The sequence below is a fragment of the Lycium ferocissimum genome, chromosome 12, assembly GCF_029784015.1.
Source record: "Lycium ferocissimum isolate CSIRO_LF1 chromosome 12, AGI_CSIRO_Lferr_CH_V1, whole genome shotgun sequence".
Taxonomy (NCBI): Eukaryota; Viridiplantae; Streptophyta; class Magnoliopsida; order Solanales; family Solanaceae; genus Lycium; species Lycium ferocissimum.
The window spans coordinates 26,913,097-26,930,426 of NC_081353.1; the positions used below are offsets into that span (position 1 = coordinate 26,913,097).

General features: G+C 30.9%; 1 protein-coding gene, 1 long non-coding RNA gene and 1 other non-coding gene across 3 annotated transcripts; 2 read left to right on the forward strand and 1 right to left on the reverse strand.

The window, feature by feature from the left end:
• The first annotated feature begins 303 nt into the window (after positions 1-303).
• On the forward strand, positions 304-377 carry TRNAM-CAU (transfer RNA methionine (anticodon CAU)). The gene has a single exon. It is a non-coding gene; the product is annotated as a tRNA-Met (tRNA).
• Positions 378-9,014: 8,637 nt separating this feature from the next.
• LOC132040195 (uncharacterized) lies at positions 9,015-14,876 on the forward strand. The gene is made up of 3 exons (XR_009410631.1): positions 9,015-9,166; positions 13,929-14,080; positions 14,659-14,876. It is a non-coding gene; the product is annotated as an uncharacterized LOC132040195 (long non-coding RNA).
• Positions 14,870-17,096, reverse strand: LOC132040194 (uncharacterized). Its single transcript, XM_059430818.1, has 4 exons — positions 16,651-17,096; positions 15,355-15,477; positions 15,196-15,268; positions 14,870-15,039 (listed from the first exon to the last, which is right to left on the reverse strand). The coding sequence occupies exons 1-4, from the start codon at positions 16,736-16,738 to the stop codon at positions 15,021-15,023; spliced, it is 303 nt and encodes a 100-aa protein (XP_059286801.1). The 5' UTR covers positions 16,739-17,096; the 3' UTR covers positions 14,870-15,020.
• Between the last annotated feature and the right edge of the window lie 234 nt (positions 17,097-17,330).

Here is a 17,330-nt window from a genome sequence, read left to right on the forward strand (position 1 = left end):
GTCAGGGAATAGAGCTAACTGCATCGGAGAAAATAGCAATTCCTAGTCCGAATCCTGGACCTGGTTCACGCTTGAAAGCAGCAATTCTTCTTCCAATTTCGTACAACAAATTGTGTATATAAAGAAGAGTTCGTCCTTCTTCAAAGAGATAAAGTCACGCGGCCCTTCAAGATAGAGGCTTCAGTCATCGTTAGAATCCCGGGGCGGGGCAAATTACATAAAGAAAGGAGACTTATTTCAAAGTGGTTCAGGTAGCTCAGCTGGACTGAAAATCCTTGTGTGGTTCGAAAGAGAAGGGGAAGAAGCGGGGTAGAGGAATTGGTCAACTCATCAGGCTCATGACCTGAAGATTGCAGGTTCGAATCCTGTCCCCGCCTAATCAGTGGAACATTGTTCACCGGGATAGAAGGCCGGTCCTAACCCGTCTACAAAATGGGGCTAGTGTTCAGTGTTGGTTGGTTCCACCTCTTTGCAGGGTGATGACACTAGTAGTTGTGGAGCACAGATGACCATTTCTGTCACTATTGAATTCCAACTTCGAACACTTAATGACCTAAGATCTTAACCATTCAAGTTCATACCTCCATTAAGTGCAAACAAATGAGGCCTAAGATCCCCTGCGTGACACCTAATAATGTTTGTCATAGAAAATTTTGTAATTGCCTTCTTAATGATCTTATTGTGTAAATAATTTTTACATCGTCACTATTTAAGACTTTAACTCACTTGTTTAATGGAGTATTTCTTAAAAGGATATGTAAATAATAAAGTGAGAAAAGTTTTTCTGAAAGTACGTATAGATTTGTCTTAGTTTTTGTTGGATTTTTCACGTTTTCTGTATTTCCTCTTATTTTGGGAAGTTTTAAGGGAAAAGGGTAAAAAATATCCCTCTACTTTATTTTAATGTCTAAAAATATTCTCCGAACTAATTTTGGATCCTTTATGCCCCTACTGTATGAAAGTTAACAAATATATCCTTCATTTGACTCAAATCTCCAATTTAATTCAAATAACCCGATTTCATAAAAAATAAATCACTCCCATAGTTTATCCGCTCCGACCCACCGCCTGAAATCAACTGAAATCAATGGTGTTGAAAGCTGCTTTGATTTCTTGCTATACCTTTATACCAACTATACCTTTATCTCACACCAATTGACCAATAACATGAGAACAAATCAAAGAGAATAATATGCGACACTTCAAATTTCCAGTACAAAAGCAACTTCAAGATATTATAACGAAAGTTCAGTGGCAAACAACAATATGATTAAAATACATTAGATAACAAAATCAACTGATTTCATATAAGCCAGGTGTTGAAAAAGCTCTGATATCTTGCTAACTGAAATCAATGGTGTTTTTGTTTTGCTTTGTATGTAGTAGCGATAATGGGTAGTGGGGTTGTTGCGGCAACCATCTGCGGTGGGTAAGGGAATTGAAGAAGTGGTTGGTCGGAGATGAACTCGTCACAGAAAACATGAGAGAGAAGAAAGACTTGGGTTATTTTAGGGAAGGGTGGGGCGGGGGGGGGGGGTAAAATACGGGAGTCGGTTATTTTTTTGCAAAATCGGGTTACTTAAATCAATTTGGGGATTTCCGTCAAATGAAGGATATATTTGTTAACTTTTATAATAGCAGAAAAAGATAAATGACTCAAAATTAGTTCGAAGGATATTTTAGCCATTAAAACAAAATAGAGGGATATTTTTGACCCTTTTCCCAGTTTTTAATACATACAAGATATATACTGTACAAGCATATTTCCGGATATATAGGACAAGTATTTTGGGGGAAAAGTGAAGATCTATTCAAATGGAAACTCGTAACAAAAGGAATTCCACAAACCATTGGCTCTTACCAATCAGAGTTAATGTCTTGAATGAATTTATACGCAAAATCTCCCATACGTATGATTGTTTTTGTGGTAATGATTTTTGTTATATGCTAGCTAAATACAGAGAAAAATCTTTATTACCCAAATAAGAAAAGTGAAAAAGAAGAATAATTTTCCACTTTTAAATGATTTTGGGCATATATTGTCAATTTTGTTTCCGGTAAAATAGTGAGTTTATAATAATATTCATTAAGCAAATAGGCAAACCATGCACTTACTTAATCAAAAAGGCAAACCAATTAGGTCTACGATGAATTAATCCAAAGAAAATATTAATCCAGTTTGGTTTTGAACAAAAGCCTTCATAGCAATAAGGTTTAGAGACTAATATGATGATTGGTTTAGGCAGGATAACCGCGACCTATCACGAACACCTTATGATTCAAGTACAAGGGAATGCCTAAAGTAATTTACATAACACGAATCTCTTCACAAGAATATAATGAAACGTATTTATCAAACATGAAAGGTTTTTGAGGTGCAAATCAAATGCTAAAGTAGAAAAAAAAGGAGTTTACACAAATAGCCGGCTGGATTCGCTGTTTATCTTTTCTATCTGGTATAGCATTGATTATAAATTGATTATATACAGTTATATACATAGTATACATGAATTATACATATACTATATATATTGGCTATTTTAATTTAAGCGGTTGAGTGAACGGTTATTTAAGCTTATTTTTTTGAAAAAGAAAGTGGCAAAGGAAATTTCTTTTCAAGATGGAAGTTTAACGTATTCAAGATTATGCTTTCCATCTCGCTATCTTCTTAATTAACTGAAAGGACTTCTCTTGTGTTAAATGATTCGGGACATTACTATCAATAACACCTTTGAAAAGTTAGGTACTTTAGGTTTTTCAAATATTTTATCAAAACTCGTAATTACTTTATGAAAACAACCTCACATCTTTATAGCTAGCTAACTCGGTCAACCAATTACCAAAAAGGGCAAAACCTTTCCCCACTATGCTTTTTCTCTACGTTCCATCTATTTTTGGTTAAATTACCACTAAATTGGAGTAAGCTATTTTGATGGTGCTTGATCGGGTTTAATATTCGATTTTGGCCTGAATTATTATTAATTTCTTATCGGATGTCCCCCGAAAGGACCTAAATTATGATTATTGTTATTATTTTGGGTTACGTTATTCAAGTTCCGACCTCTTCCTTAGAGAAGTTCGTAATTACTATCATTTGTTTTTTTTGAGTAAATTGTACGAAATTAGTTCCTGATGTTTGTGATGATGTGATCTATACCAAACAAAATTCCATTTTACTATTATGTCACGTTCTTCATAATTAATTTCTACAAAAATTGCATTTTTGACTTGAAAGCACTATGAACTGAATGGCAACTCCAGAGCTTTTAAGGAAAACAAGGACAATAGAATAACAAAAAGTTGGAGTTTTCTTGTCAACACTATAGAACACTGAGTTTATATGAGTTGACATTAGTTTTTAAATCATCCCATAATCTCAACCTATGGTGAAATTAGGACAAATACACAAAATCTCATACAACGTTTGAATTAAGAGATAATGATAAAAAATTAAAAAAAAAAAAAACACGCTTGAATTATCACTTTTTTGTGAGCTTCCTACCTGAACTATCAGGCGTGCAAGTTTCCTACTTTAACTATCATCAATTATTTATCAAAACACACCTCAAATATTAATTGTTCCATTTTAACTAGCTGAACTATCACCTTCATTTAGGTAGGAAAAGTGAACAACTAATAGTTGAGGTGTGTTTTGATAATAGTTGGTGATGCATACTGATAGTTCGGGTAGCAAACTCGCGCACGTGATCCTTTAGATAGGAAACTCACTAAAAAATGATAGTTCAGGTGTGTTTTTAATCATTAACTCTTGAATTAATGCAATTCCTAATGCACACCGAATAATTCTGTAAAAATGAATGACTCCTTCTGCATGTATCTTTTCTCCTCCACTATTTAGAGTCCATCCCACCTAAAAAAAAAACGAAAAAAATAGAAGAAGCTAAACATCGATGAATAATACAAACGTTAACGCAAAGTTGGAAATTTGCTTTATATATTTGAAGTATAAATATCATTTGCTCATTCAGTGTTGTATAAAATTGGTGACATTGCTTCAAGAGGTTCTTTTTTTGCCATGAAGATACAAGTCAACATTCACTAAAAAAAATTAGAAATTAGTCACGAAGTTTGTCGCTAAATAGTCAATAGCTAATGTAATTTTTTGATAATCCGTTACTAATTCGTCATTAAATAAAGGATTAATACATCGATAACCCCTTAAACTTGCCAGCAAATTTCATTTAGATGCTCGAACTAAGAGTTTTTTCAGTTCTGAACACATAATAAAGTGTTCCTATTATACACTTTCGGTTCAAATTTTGAAAAGACTTTTGCGCGCGTTCTCAAGCGTTCATTACGTAGATAAACTAAACTCTTAAAATATGTCACATTCTTTAATTATATGTATTTGCCTCAGTTAGCTATAAAACCTCAGGCATATTTTAATTGAGGCTGATGTATCTACTTAAAAGAGATGACATATTTTATGTAGTTGACTTAACTATCTAATAGATGCTTGAGGACACCAAGAAAATTTTCTCAAAATTTGAACTGACAGTGTCTAATAGAAACATTTTATTTGTGTGCAGGTGCTCAAATGGAACAAACCTTAGTTCGAGTGCCAAAATGAAATTTGGTGACAAGTTTTAGCGATTGTCAATGTATTAAGCCTTAAATAAAATTAATGATGAATTTTGTTGTTTAACGGTAAAAATTCCGTTGCAAATTTTTACTTTTTTTAGCAATATTGTTGGTTTCATTTTTGGTATTAGTCTATGTTGGTCATTTTTGAGCATTTGAAAATTATAAATATTAAATTAAAGTGACTCATTTTTGGAGTACCAATTTGCTTCACTTCTCCATTCACGTTTGTGACCATTTAAGAGGTTGAAAGTGGCTATTATTTCTTTGTAACTCCTATAACCTCTAACTCATTATTCATTCACATTCTTCCTCTTTTATCCTTAGCAACTTATGTCATTGTACTCACATTACTACCCCACTCTTATCCTATTCAATTCAAGGATGAATTTGTTAACTATAAATAGTTATTCATCCTTACTATGTGGTGGGTAGAAAAATTATAGAGTGCATGAAAAGGTGAGTTAAAAAAGATAGTTTTTATTTTATTTGAAGGTGTTCATATGGTGGAGGCTTTGGAGTTCTTCAACTAACTGAAAGTTGGTTAAATGCCAATATTCAATCGTTGTTGTATCACAGATTCAAGGGGACAAGTAGCTTATATTCTTTGGACCAAGATTATCTTGCCATGATGCGCCAATCTCCTTAAAAAATTTTCGAGATATCCGCGCCTCAGCCTGAAAAATATTTATTTACTATGTTCTTCATTTTTCATTTTGGTTTTCAACTATAATTTATATTAATTTATCATTATATTTACCAACAGTCTGAAATCTAAATGATCTATAATTAGACAATGTTGTCGTGAACATAAAGTTCAATACTATTGGTCCACTTTTCTCGTACAACAAGTGAAAAAACCAAAAGAGCATTGAATTGCCCCATCAAACATTATTATTTGAAAGCAACTGTTTTGGGACTAACTATGACTTTCTTTACAAAAAACAAATCTCTAAAACCTTGGCCATAAAATTTGTTCATTGAGACAAAGTTGTAAGATAAGCCTAGTAGAGACACGTGAAGAGTTTGGTCCATAGAAACTTTACAACTTAAATTACTTAGCTCATATGGACTATCATAATTCAATAAGAAGCCTGTTACTTTTGAAGTACAAAATAATCCATTTTGACGAAAATAGTTTTATTTTGAAAAACAAATAGAAAAATCCGAAAAAATGTTTTAAAACGTTAAACGGCGAGACCGGAAATAGTTCACATCATGATTTACAATTATCGTTTTAAAGATTTCAAACTATAGCACTTTGGGTCCACAAAATTACTAATTCCTCCTTTGATTTTTCTTAACCTTCTTACCCAATCATTTTCATCTCCTTACATAATGGAAAAACATTTTTACCATAAAAAAGGTTGAGAGTTCTCTCATGAAATAGTTCTGAAATGGGTAAACTACGTATATATACATATTAAGGAATTTTTTTTATGAAATGTGATCATAGTTTTCTATTGACAAAATATAACATTACAAATCCTATACAAAACATACTTAAAAAAAAATATTTTTAATTTATTTTAAAAATTAATTTTTATTTTTATTTTGTAAAAAAAAAAATATATATATATTTTTTTTAAATTTTCCACTCAAAAGTTTATGTATGAAATGTGTATATCTTCGAAACTCCAGCGCTTAAAAAGTCCTCAAAAATTTAGTGTAAGAAAAATGTATGAAATGTGTATATCTCGTTCATAGCGTAAAATTAATACTTAAAAAATCAACTCAAAATTGTGTGTATGAAAATTATATGAAATTTGTATCTCGCGCTTAGAATTTCGCCACATTTTCGTGTATAAAGTTCATGTTAGATTTCTGTAAATTAATACAACTACAACAACATTGTATATAACTTTGATACAACATTCAAGACTTAAAATAATCGCTCAAATTTTTGTGTATGAAATGTGTATATCTTGCCCAAGGCTTAAAAAGTTCGCTCAAATTTTGTGTATGAAAAACATATGAAATGTGTATATCTCGATCAAGGCTTAAACATTACGCTCAAAATTTTATGTATGAGAATGGTATGAAATGTGTATATCTAGCTCAAGACTTAGAATTTCATTCACATTTTTCGTATATAAAGTTCATATTAGATTTCTGAAAAATTAATACAACTACAACAACATCAGAATAACTTTCATACAATATTCAAGACTTAAAGTTTTTACACAATTTTGTGCATGAAAACTATACATGAAAACTATATTAAAAATTTCGCTCACACATACACATTTCATTCATTTTTCATACAGTTTTCACACACAAAAATTTGAGGTAATTTTTTAAGCCTTTGAGCAAAAAACAATTTTTTTTTTTAAATATACATATTTTTAAAAAGTTAAAAATATTTTAAAAAATAATTTTAATTTTTTTAAAAATATTTTAAAAAAAACTATATTCTGAACAAAAAATAAAATAAAAAAACAAAAAATATATGAAAATCCATCATGTTTCGCAAAATATCATTACGTTTTGTAAATAAGAAAAACTATCTATATTTTTTGTAATAAAAAATCTTAAGTAGGTACCCAATCTCATTTTCCTTTGTGAAATTCGGCAATAGTTGTGTGAAACAAAAGTCACAGGCCCATAAGACAGGTAGTTTTGAAATAGTGGGCCTATTGATAATCATTAGTTGGGCCTCATTAAGATTTATGGTATTATATTAATTGGGCTTTCGGAGCTGTCCCATACATTGGATACAGAATTGACAAATAGCCACAATAAACACCTGCTATCAAATATTAGCCACTAGTAACACGAGTCATTCTGTTAACGCGAAAAAAAGTTTGGAAAGAAATATTCTTAACTATAATAATAATAATAATACGGAATAACACTAAGCTTGATCATTGGACTAGGTTGACTTATCTTCATAATGTACATGCTTTGACTATCATGTCGTTTCAAATTATTTGGTGTTTACAATAAATAATTAATTATTAATAGTCTTCTATGTGAAAAAGTTTCATATTGTTGCTAATTAAAAATGTAAATTAGATCTTGTTTAACGTCCTTGCAATTTTGATCCGTTTGGATATTAATTTCAATGTAAAGTGCAAACATTTGAGACCTAATGAAACCAAGTTGTGACAATTCATTTTCAGGACATATTTGCCCTAGGCTGGCCAAGAAAGTTGTGTCTCAGGTAGGATTTGGATTTTCTGTCCTATTAAATTATAAAGGCGGGCACTGAATACGCGAAATTGGACATGTCCAAATGTGTGTGCACCTAACGTTTAGAGAAACAAAGATTTAACATATTAGTTGATAAAAATTTCCACTCTCCAAATAATATTAAGGATATGTAAAATAGGATGGATGGAAAAACTAATTACCGAATTAGCCAACTAGATCCGTAACCTTTAGGCAAACAACAATTTTTTTTTGTTTTTTTGTTGCTGTAATGTTGTTTAAGACTTCAGATGGAGAAGAAATAATAGTACTAGCTTCTACCTGGTTTGTTGTTCTGTTGTCTCTTCTCCCAAATACAATATTTCATGAAGGACCACCTAACTATATTTACAAAGAATTGATTCACAAATAAGGTCAATATTTCCTCTTAGATATTTGATGAAGGAAAACTACAACTTTTAATAATATGCATTTTTAAAAACTAACTAGTTTATAAATTTTTATACAAAAGAAAAAGAGGATTCTGCAGAAATAGCATGCATGTTAGCATGAGGGGATAACACAAGGGCAAGAACTCTCTAAAAAATTAGACACGACTAAGTCACATGATAGAGTGCCGTGGGTTGTATAATTATGAGATTCTTAAAAGAGACAGACATGAATAGTTTTAAATTGTTCAGTAATTATCAAGTCGCACACTTTTTACTTTTTAATACTAGATGGCGTATGCCCGTGCGTAAACTTTGGATTATAGTGTATCTATGTGTATGTAATTGCGTACAATTGTAAAGATTTATGTATTGGGTAGTGTTAGTACATATATTTTATATTGGGTAGTGTTAGTATATATATTTTATATTGCTAATAAACATACAAAGATACATAATTTTTGCAATAAACATTATGCATATATATATATATTTGTCTATTATTTATGCATATATATATATATATATATATATATATATATATATATATATATATATATATATATATATCATTTATATTATATATTTACAGAAGTTGGTATTGGTAAACAGTTAAAAAGTAAAGTAGTTGGGTATTTTGTTAGTAGCAGTCATGCATGTTGTAGCTGTGCGATGCCATGGCTGACAAAATACCTGTAGAAATTTGTTATTAAAATTAGCGGTAGTGTTCAAGTGATAGATGTAGAGAGTGTAGTAGTAGTGCAGTTGAGTTAGTTGTGTCATGTACCTTTTCAAAGCATGGGGCGTCACTTATGCTTGTAATCCAGCTTTTCAAAAAGACAGTGTTATGGCAAAAAGATAGCAACTTGACAGTGATGTGGCAAAAAGATAGCTGTTTGTGCTTTACTGTGCTTCAAAAACTTGTTGGCAAAATCAAAGACCAAAGGTGACCTGATAACAAAATGATGCCAGCATTGTTTAGGAATGTAGATGTTCATCAAATGATTAAACATAGTAGCTAAACATATATTCCTCCAAGTTAAATTAACATTGATATTTCTAAGAATAAAATAAAGGAGGTGAGATTAAAAGCTGTGAGGACAGAAACAAAGACCAAGCATCACAACTATAAAATTAGGCAAAAACACTTCTTCATCTTGAGATAATATATAATCTTATAGTAATCAATCATTGAAAGTAAATGAAAAAATCAAAGGACTCCAATAGAAATCCCAAACAACTTATGTCACTCTTTTTTCTTTTTACGATTACCTGGTTATTGGATAGCAAACAAATCATTGAATTAAATGAAAAAACCAAAGGACTCCAACAGAAAACCCAAAACAACCTATAGAATATCTAGCCACTGTGTCCTCCATTAACCACTCCAATTCACAGATCAGCATTACACAAAAGTGGTTTAGAGATATAAAGAAAGTTAAATCAGCAGAAGAGCTCAAAATTTTCTCAGTATACATCCTATCCAACTTAAATAATGATACGAATATCTTGACATTGGTCACCCTTGAATTATATTTCACAGACATCAGTCTGATACTATAAAGGAACCACCAAATATTTATTGCTATCTTATGCATCCTGAAGAAGGGCTCCAAACTTCAGTTAAACGTGTAAAAAGATATCAAAGAGGGTGTTCATGTAATTTCTTATGGGACAAACAGAAAGATCTACAACATGTGCAGTGAGAAGGGTAACATGTCATGCATAGTTCAGCAAGTACTAATACACGCCATAATATATAACATCCAAACAAACCAGCAGAAGAACCAAATGAGCAAAGAAAAATGTCAATTTGGGTATATGTTCCAGATGTACCATAGAGGTCCATCAACACATCAAATTACAGCTCAAAAATTCGAGTGCTGCTTTTAGTGAATCAAAAGCATTTTCTATGCATTTCTATTGGCCAAATAAAGGAAGTTGGCAACTTTTTTAACTTAGAAAAGTACCATTTTTCAACTTTTAAAATTTAGAATTAAATAGGCAAACGGATAACAAAAATCAAAACCGCATAATATCACTATGGTAGCATTGTAGCTTCCAACATTACAACTACAAATTAGCAAAATATTCGAATCATCATAAGATTTTGACTAACAATTACTGATATCATGAATAAATTCATCAAGAAACTGTTCAGAAAGATAGGAAACAAACATTTAAACTATATAGAAGCATGGGTTTGCACCCATGCTTCGTCGTCCGTTTTGCACTAAAAAAAAAAAAAGGTGTGGGCCCCAACTAAACATCAATGAATATTTTTTTTTTAAAAAGTGTGGGCCCCAACTAAAAACCAACCAATATTAAAAAAAAAAAAATGGTGGAACCCAAACTCACGGAAAAAAAAAGTGGACCCCATATTAACAAAATCAAACAATATTTATGTAATTTCCAAAGTATCTCATTAAATCAATAATGATGGATTCATTGCCACATGCGTATCAATCCATTAGTGGGAGCAAATGAAATTATTATACAAAGAACATACTTAAAATACTTATATATTAAAATAAGATAGAATTTAGTTACTTTTTCATTTTTTTCCTTACTCTAATAAATGTGAAAAAAGATTAATGTCATAAAAGAAAAAATAATATTAAATGGAGATCAAATAATTAATAAGGTAAATTAGTGAAATTATAATTCTAATTGACCTTTCCTTAAAAAACCGTGCAAAAGAAAACATGACCGGAAAATGAGTTAAACCAAAAATATTTACCAAAAAATTAAAAAATAGTAGTTCTTCATTTTAAATAGAAAATCAAATTTCTACTTTGTCTCATTTTAAACATGTAAAATTAATATAATAATTTGAATTAGAATTATCCAAATCAAAATTTGATAAAAAATAATAGGTATTATTTAGGCCCAATCTACATACATTAACAATAGAATATTTTACACCTTTAAATTAATCGAATTAAAATTTAAAATATCAACTGATGCTTAAATATTGCTATTGTTTTATCTCAAAGAGAGAAAAATGGTTTCCTTTTAAATAAGCCTATTAATAAATTTTTGCCAACTTCGTATTCGTAGCAAACTCTAATATAATAAAGTTTTAGATACGAGACAAAACTACAATGTTATATTAATCGTGTTTTGAACATATATATATTTACTTTACTACTATATAGAAGAAGCGGTTTATAAGCAAGATCGTCATCCGTCCTTTGGTCCACTTTTTTATTTAAGGGCAAAAAAATCCTTTGTGGTCCCACCCACTTTTTTGTTTAAGGGCAAAAAATGACATTTTATACTTTATATTACCAACTCTTTTAAAAAGTAGATAGAAATACTTTATTATATTTCTATTTTTCTACTATATAGAAGCATCGGTTTACCCATGCTTCACGTCGATCACTCTTAAAAAAATGCTTCTATATAGTAAAAAAAAAAAAAAAAAAAGGAAAAAGTGGACCCACCTGGACCCTCATAAAAAAAGATGGACCTCTCCAAACTCATAGAAAAAAAAAAGTGGACACCATATTAAAAAAAATAAGCAATGTCAAAACAAAAAAAAAAACGTGCACCCCATATATTAAAAAATCAAACAATATTCATGTAATTAGAAAGTCCATATCAAGTCAATAATAGTGGATTCATTGCTACATGCATATTAACCCATTAGTGGGAGCAAATGAAATTATTGCACAGCAAAAAATATGGACCCCGTATTATTATTTTTCTTCAAAAGGTTTAGTAGGCAAATACATACAATTTTCTTTTTTTTCTTATATTAGCCTGAGATCTAATCTAAATATTTAATTGTTGTATTTGCTATTCCGCCATGTCATTTATTTGTTATGATTACTAAAATAAATATACTTCAAATATTTATATTTTAAAATAAGATAGAATTAGAATTTAATTACTTTTTCATTTTTATTCTTACTCTAATAAATGTGAAAAGAGATTAATATCAAATGGAGATCAAATAATGAATAAGGTAAATTAGTCAAATTATAATTCTAATTCACGTTTCCTTAAAAAACCATGCAAAAGACAACATGACAAGTAAAATGAATTAAACCGAGAATATTTACCAAAAATTAAAATATAGCATTTCTTCGTTTAAATAGAAAATCAATTTCTACTTTGTTTCGTTTTAAACATGTAAAATTAATTTAATAATTTGAATTACAATTATCCAAATCAAAATTTGATAAAAAATAATAAGTATTTTACACTTTTAAATTAATCGAATTAAAATTGAAAGTATCAATTTGATGCTTAAATATTGCTATTGTTTTATCTCAAAGAGAGAAAATAGTTTTCTTTTAAACAAGTCTTCTCTTTTAAAAAGTATTAATAATTTTTCGTAGCAAACACAAATATAATAAAGTTTCAGATACGGAGCACAAAACCCATGCTTCGTGTATACATAGATACACTATAATCTAAAGTGTTGGGCCCGTGCACAGCACGGGCATAGGCCATCTGGTGTGTGTATATATATATATATATATATATATTTCTTTTAAACAAGTCTTCTTTTTTAAAAAGTATTAATAATTTTTCGTAAAGAACACAAATATAATAAAGTTTCGGATACGGAAAAAAATCACAAAACTATATATATATATATATATATATATATATATATATATATATATATATATATATATATATATCTACTAATTTTCCAACCAACAATCTGGTACATTAAACAAAACAAAAAAATAAAAAATGGAGTAAATCTACATCAAACTCCTTCATATCTCTCCATCTTCTAATGACGAAGCTTTCTGTTTTTAGATCCTTAGTCTACTCAGTCTCTTTTTTATTCATCTTTTCTTTCCTTTATTCAAGTAATTAGACTTTGAATTTATGAGTTTTTTCTTCCTAAAAAAGTGTTTCAAATACCATATTTCTCTTATTTGAGGTTTCTCTACTATAGACTATCTTTGCCTGCAGGTTTAAGATGAACATAATATCGCAACAACTCAAAGAGACATGAACAGTAGCGGTAGTAGAAGCACGCAGAAAGGAAGAGAAACTGAATAATTTTCTTAACTTAATGAGTATTTAGCAATGGTATAAATAGAGGATTAAAGAAAATGCATTCATTCAAATCTACCAGGCATAAGATTTACTGTGCCACCATCGTTTAGCAATCAAAGTAAATCCACAAACAGCAAAAAACATAAGCTTTGGATACACCAAAAACTAATGATAAATCTAAAAGTAAAGAATGAAGAAGGAAAAGGCAACTTGAAGACATTAAAAATACTACTGATACTATGTATGTCAATTGTCAAGTAAATAAGTAAATGTTGGTAATAGCAAAATATGTTTAGAGGACTCCAAACAGAGAAGTGATACTTATAACGTAAGCTAGAGAAGATTCCCCGAGATGATAACTTCAATAATGATAATAAGCGAGGAGAACTATCAAAAGAGAGAAAGGGTAGTTATAAGGTAAGTTAGAGAGCATTTTACCTTGGGAAGTGATTCCACTAAGTTGAAGTTATAGCAGCACACATGAAGCAAATATCTTTAGCCAAAAAATAATCGGGGAACCTATTAATCAGTTGGTTCTAAGTATTCTACTATGGCACACAGTAGAAAACTACATTCAAGCAGTTAGTAGAAATAAATTACTACACCATCTAGAGGTGTGAAATTCATATGTATTAAAATTGGTAAAGATAACATAGCAGGTAATAGATTTAGATGTAATAGAAGATTCAGTTATGTGTGAAATGGTGAGACTTACATTTCGAGTAGCTTTCAGTCCCTTTTGATAGGAGCCTTGGTTTCTGTTTTTTGTCTAGTGCTGGAAGGTCTGTCTTTGGTGGGCAGGTTTTGTTGGTTCCTTGGTTCTGAGCCAATCCCCATAGCCTTGTTCTTGCTTTCTTCAGCAGTGGCCATCATTGGTGCAGTTGGTAATGGTTGGTTGGTAGGTTCTTTTTCCTCATAATTCAGAACAACTAGCTTATCCTGATTTTTGGAAAATAATCTTTTCATTTGGATTCTGAAACTCTTTGCTCTTAATTGTCTATGCGCATTGTCAAGAAGTAGCGCTTTTCTCTGCAGTGAGAAAGTTAGTTAGTCATGATGATTGTCGTAAGTTTATAAATTTGATCATATGAAATACCTTTGCACGACAGATGTCATAAATCTCTTGTACTGTGAGGTTCAACATCTTCGCTGCTGACTAATCCGAGATGGAGGCTATTGTGCTACTAGTGTGATCGGTGACCATAACTTCAAATTAGATTCTGTTACAAAGTAGTAAAAAAACATTTTGAAGTTTAATAGGTGAGGAGCATAAATGAGCTACTTAGTACAGTAGTGTCATAGCAGTTTCAGTGGTTGAGTTGAACAATTTAATCGCACAGATGTGTAGTTAAGGGTAACGTAAGTGTACTCTTTATAAATGAAGCAAAAAAATCCACGCATCTTTCAGTACTTCTTTAAAAGGTTGAATACTTCTTGATGCTATGTTTATTAGTAATACATGGGAATAAGTTGGGTGGATCGTTCGCAATGCATGCAGTAGATTGGCCTTGGTGAAGTAGTTCTTAAAAATGGCATCTTACAATCTGAGCACGCCATGGAGCAGAAATGTTGATCTTCATTTATCAGTGAAAGTTCACCATCGATGTAGAATATTTGTCCCTGTAAATTTAGAAATTGATTTAGTTTTTGTTGAGTGGAAAATAGTTGCAAAGAACTGGAAGGTTAAATGTCACTCTTCGTTGTTATACCTGTGGCTGTATTTGGATATCGTATATGAATATTGATTCTTCTTCAAGGAACAAAAAGAAGAGTGCCTTTTGGGGATATGCTTCTAGCTGTGTACTTAATGAGTTGTCATTGAATTGTTTTGGCCCTGCAAAACAGGTGGTTTCAGAAATTTTGTTGCAACTGTGTTGGATCCTTGAAAATTACACTACTTTTAGAGGATCTGACATGCACCCGTGGATATTTTTGAAGATTCTAAATAAGTTATTGGAAGCAACTGTTATAAAAGTTGTATTGTCATTACCATGCAACTAATGTGGTAGCTTCTGAATATGTGGGATCTAGGAGTATTGTCGTGTTGTATCTGCTCCATATCCCTGCATGGATATGGATATTTATTTCTGGTTAGTCGTTAGGTGTTTAGAAAAAAGAAAAAAAAAACGTAATTCTTTATGTATTTTACTTGATGATGATTTTACCACTCTCCTAGCCAGGAAGACGGGATAGTCTTTCACCTTCTCTGAAAGTTCATTTCCATAATGTTCAACGGAATCCTCCCAAAGTGTTAGCTTTTTAGGCTTTTTTTCTGTGGATGATACAAAGCAGATGTTTAACCATTTGAATTGAAGTAAACTTCATCAAGAAAAATTGACAACAGACCAAGACAACTCTTCACAACAACAATTGTTAAGTTTGTTAATAAAAAGTCATCTAGTTATGATATACCAAAGAGAAAGTTCCATTCATGTTGTTCATTATTATAGAGACAAAATGACAAACCATCACCAGTTTCGCCCACAATTTTCAATTTTAAGAGAAATACTGTTTTTGATAATACGTTTGGGAGGAGGTCGGAAAAAAAGAATAGCATTTGTAACCTATTTGTTCTTTACATCATTCTTGTAATTGTACTTGCGTTCAAGGATTATGTGGAACAAACGGGGTTTAAAAAGCCATCTTTGCTGCAGCCTTTTGAACCAACTAACTTCATTTTAATAATAATTGCAACATTTAGAGTTTTCAAGATCAACTAATCTTCTCTTTCCTTCTATTTTCTCAAACTATCTCGCCAGTGATAGTAAATATAGACATTTCAAGTAGATCCAAAATACATTTTAAAATCTAGAGCAACTCACTGATGACTACAGTACCCGTGACTTCTGGTCACTGGTAGCAGCGTCCTTTGGGAGTTTACCCAACGGGCAAGACTCTTTCCTTATACAGTAACCAAATTTCTTTGCTTCTTAGTACTCTCCATTTTTTGAAAACAGCAAATACACAAATATGATTCTCAGAAATCAGCGTACTGGATTATTAGATTAAATAATTTTCGTCACAAAATTTCATGACTTATGAATGGACATTAGCTTCTCAGCCCAAAGCATTTTTTTTCTTTCTGTATAATAAATAATGGTACTAGATGGCATTGTATATAAATTGATTGAATATATTAATCTATGCATACAAAAAGGTGAATTCAATTCCTAGAATAGCAAGTTGAGTTGCTTAAGGTCACATCATTAAGCATCTTGATGACTTGCTTGAAACAATTATGTGAACCAGAACTCGGTTAGTCCCAATTATCTATTTTAAAATTTTGAAATCTGATTTCAATTTTACGGAATAGACCTTTTTTTAAATAATTTGATACTATCAGAACCTAAAACCACGTAAAAAAATACAAAGCTAGTTTACGTAAAAGCCAAAGTGAATATTGAAATTAGTTAGTTGGGCAATACTCGAGAGAGTATAGACTTACTGTGTATCCATAATGATGAATTCTTGGATTTTCTTTCCATTTGATGCATTACTTGGAAGTCCAGCATTAATAAGTAGTCCAAGGACATCTTTAGATAAAGAAACAATAAATTAATAAGTAAAAAATAGAGTGTGAGTTTGTAAATGAGATATTGAAGGTTTTTTACTTATCAAATTCAAAATCTTTCACTTGATACTCAATAGCCTCAAAAGGGGTGACAGCCAATTGTGTTGGCGGCGGTAATGGATTCTATGGAGGGATGACTTTCTCAATTGGTTCAACAATAGTATTTCTGTCAATTGTCCAAGTGTATTTATTGAATGCATTAGCATATGCGAGATTCGGTTCTTTCACTTGTGCAACTGACACTAAGTATGTTTGAAATGGTTTGAAATACTTGTCAAACTACATTATATCAACATTCCAAATGATGGCTTGAATTTGATTTTCCTGCAATCAAATAGCACATAAGATTGTTATTAAATTGTGGAAACATGTGTACTTCGTAGAGTATAAAAGCGGTAAAGGCACCTCTTCATCCTGCAAAATCATCAGTTGGTATTTTCCACTTTTGTCTTTCTCGTCTCTACGGGAGAATATTTATCTACTACTTGAATTTTGCATATCCAATCCTCGATTTGGGAGTGATTGACTTGATAGTAGATTTAATCAAAATTACG

Coding starts and splice junctions, on each gene's coding strand:
- LOC132040194 (XM_059430818.1), bottom strand. CDS start 16,738: ATGTCCTTGGACTACTTATTAATGCTGGACTTCCAAGTAATGCATCAA. Junction 15,478..16,650: donor TTCATCATTATGGATACACA/GTAAGTCTATAC, acceptor TATCATCCACAG/AAAAAAAGCCTAAAAAGCTA. Junction 15,269..15,354: donor AGTGGTAAAATCATCATCAA/GTAAAATACATA, acceptor ATATCCATGCAG/GGATATGGAGCAGATACAAC.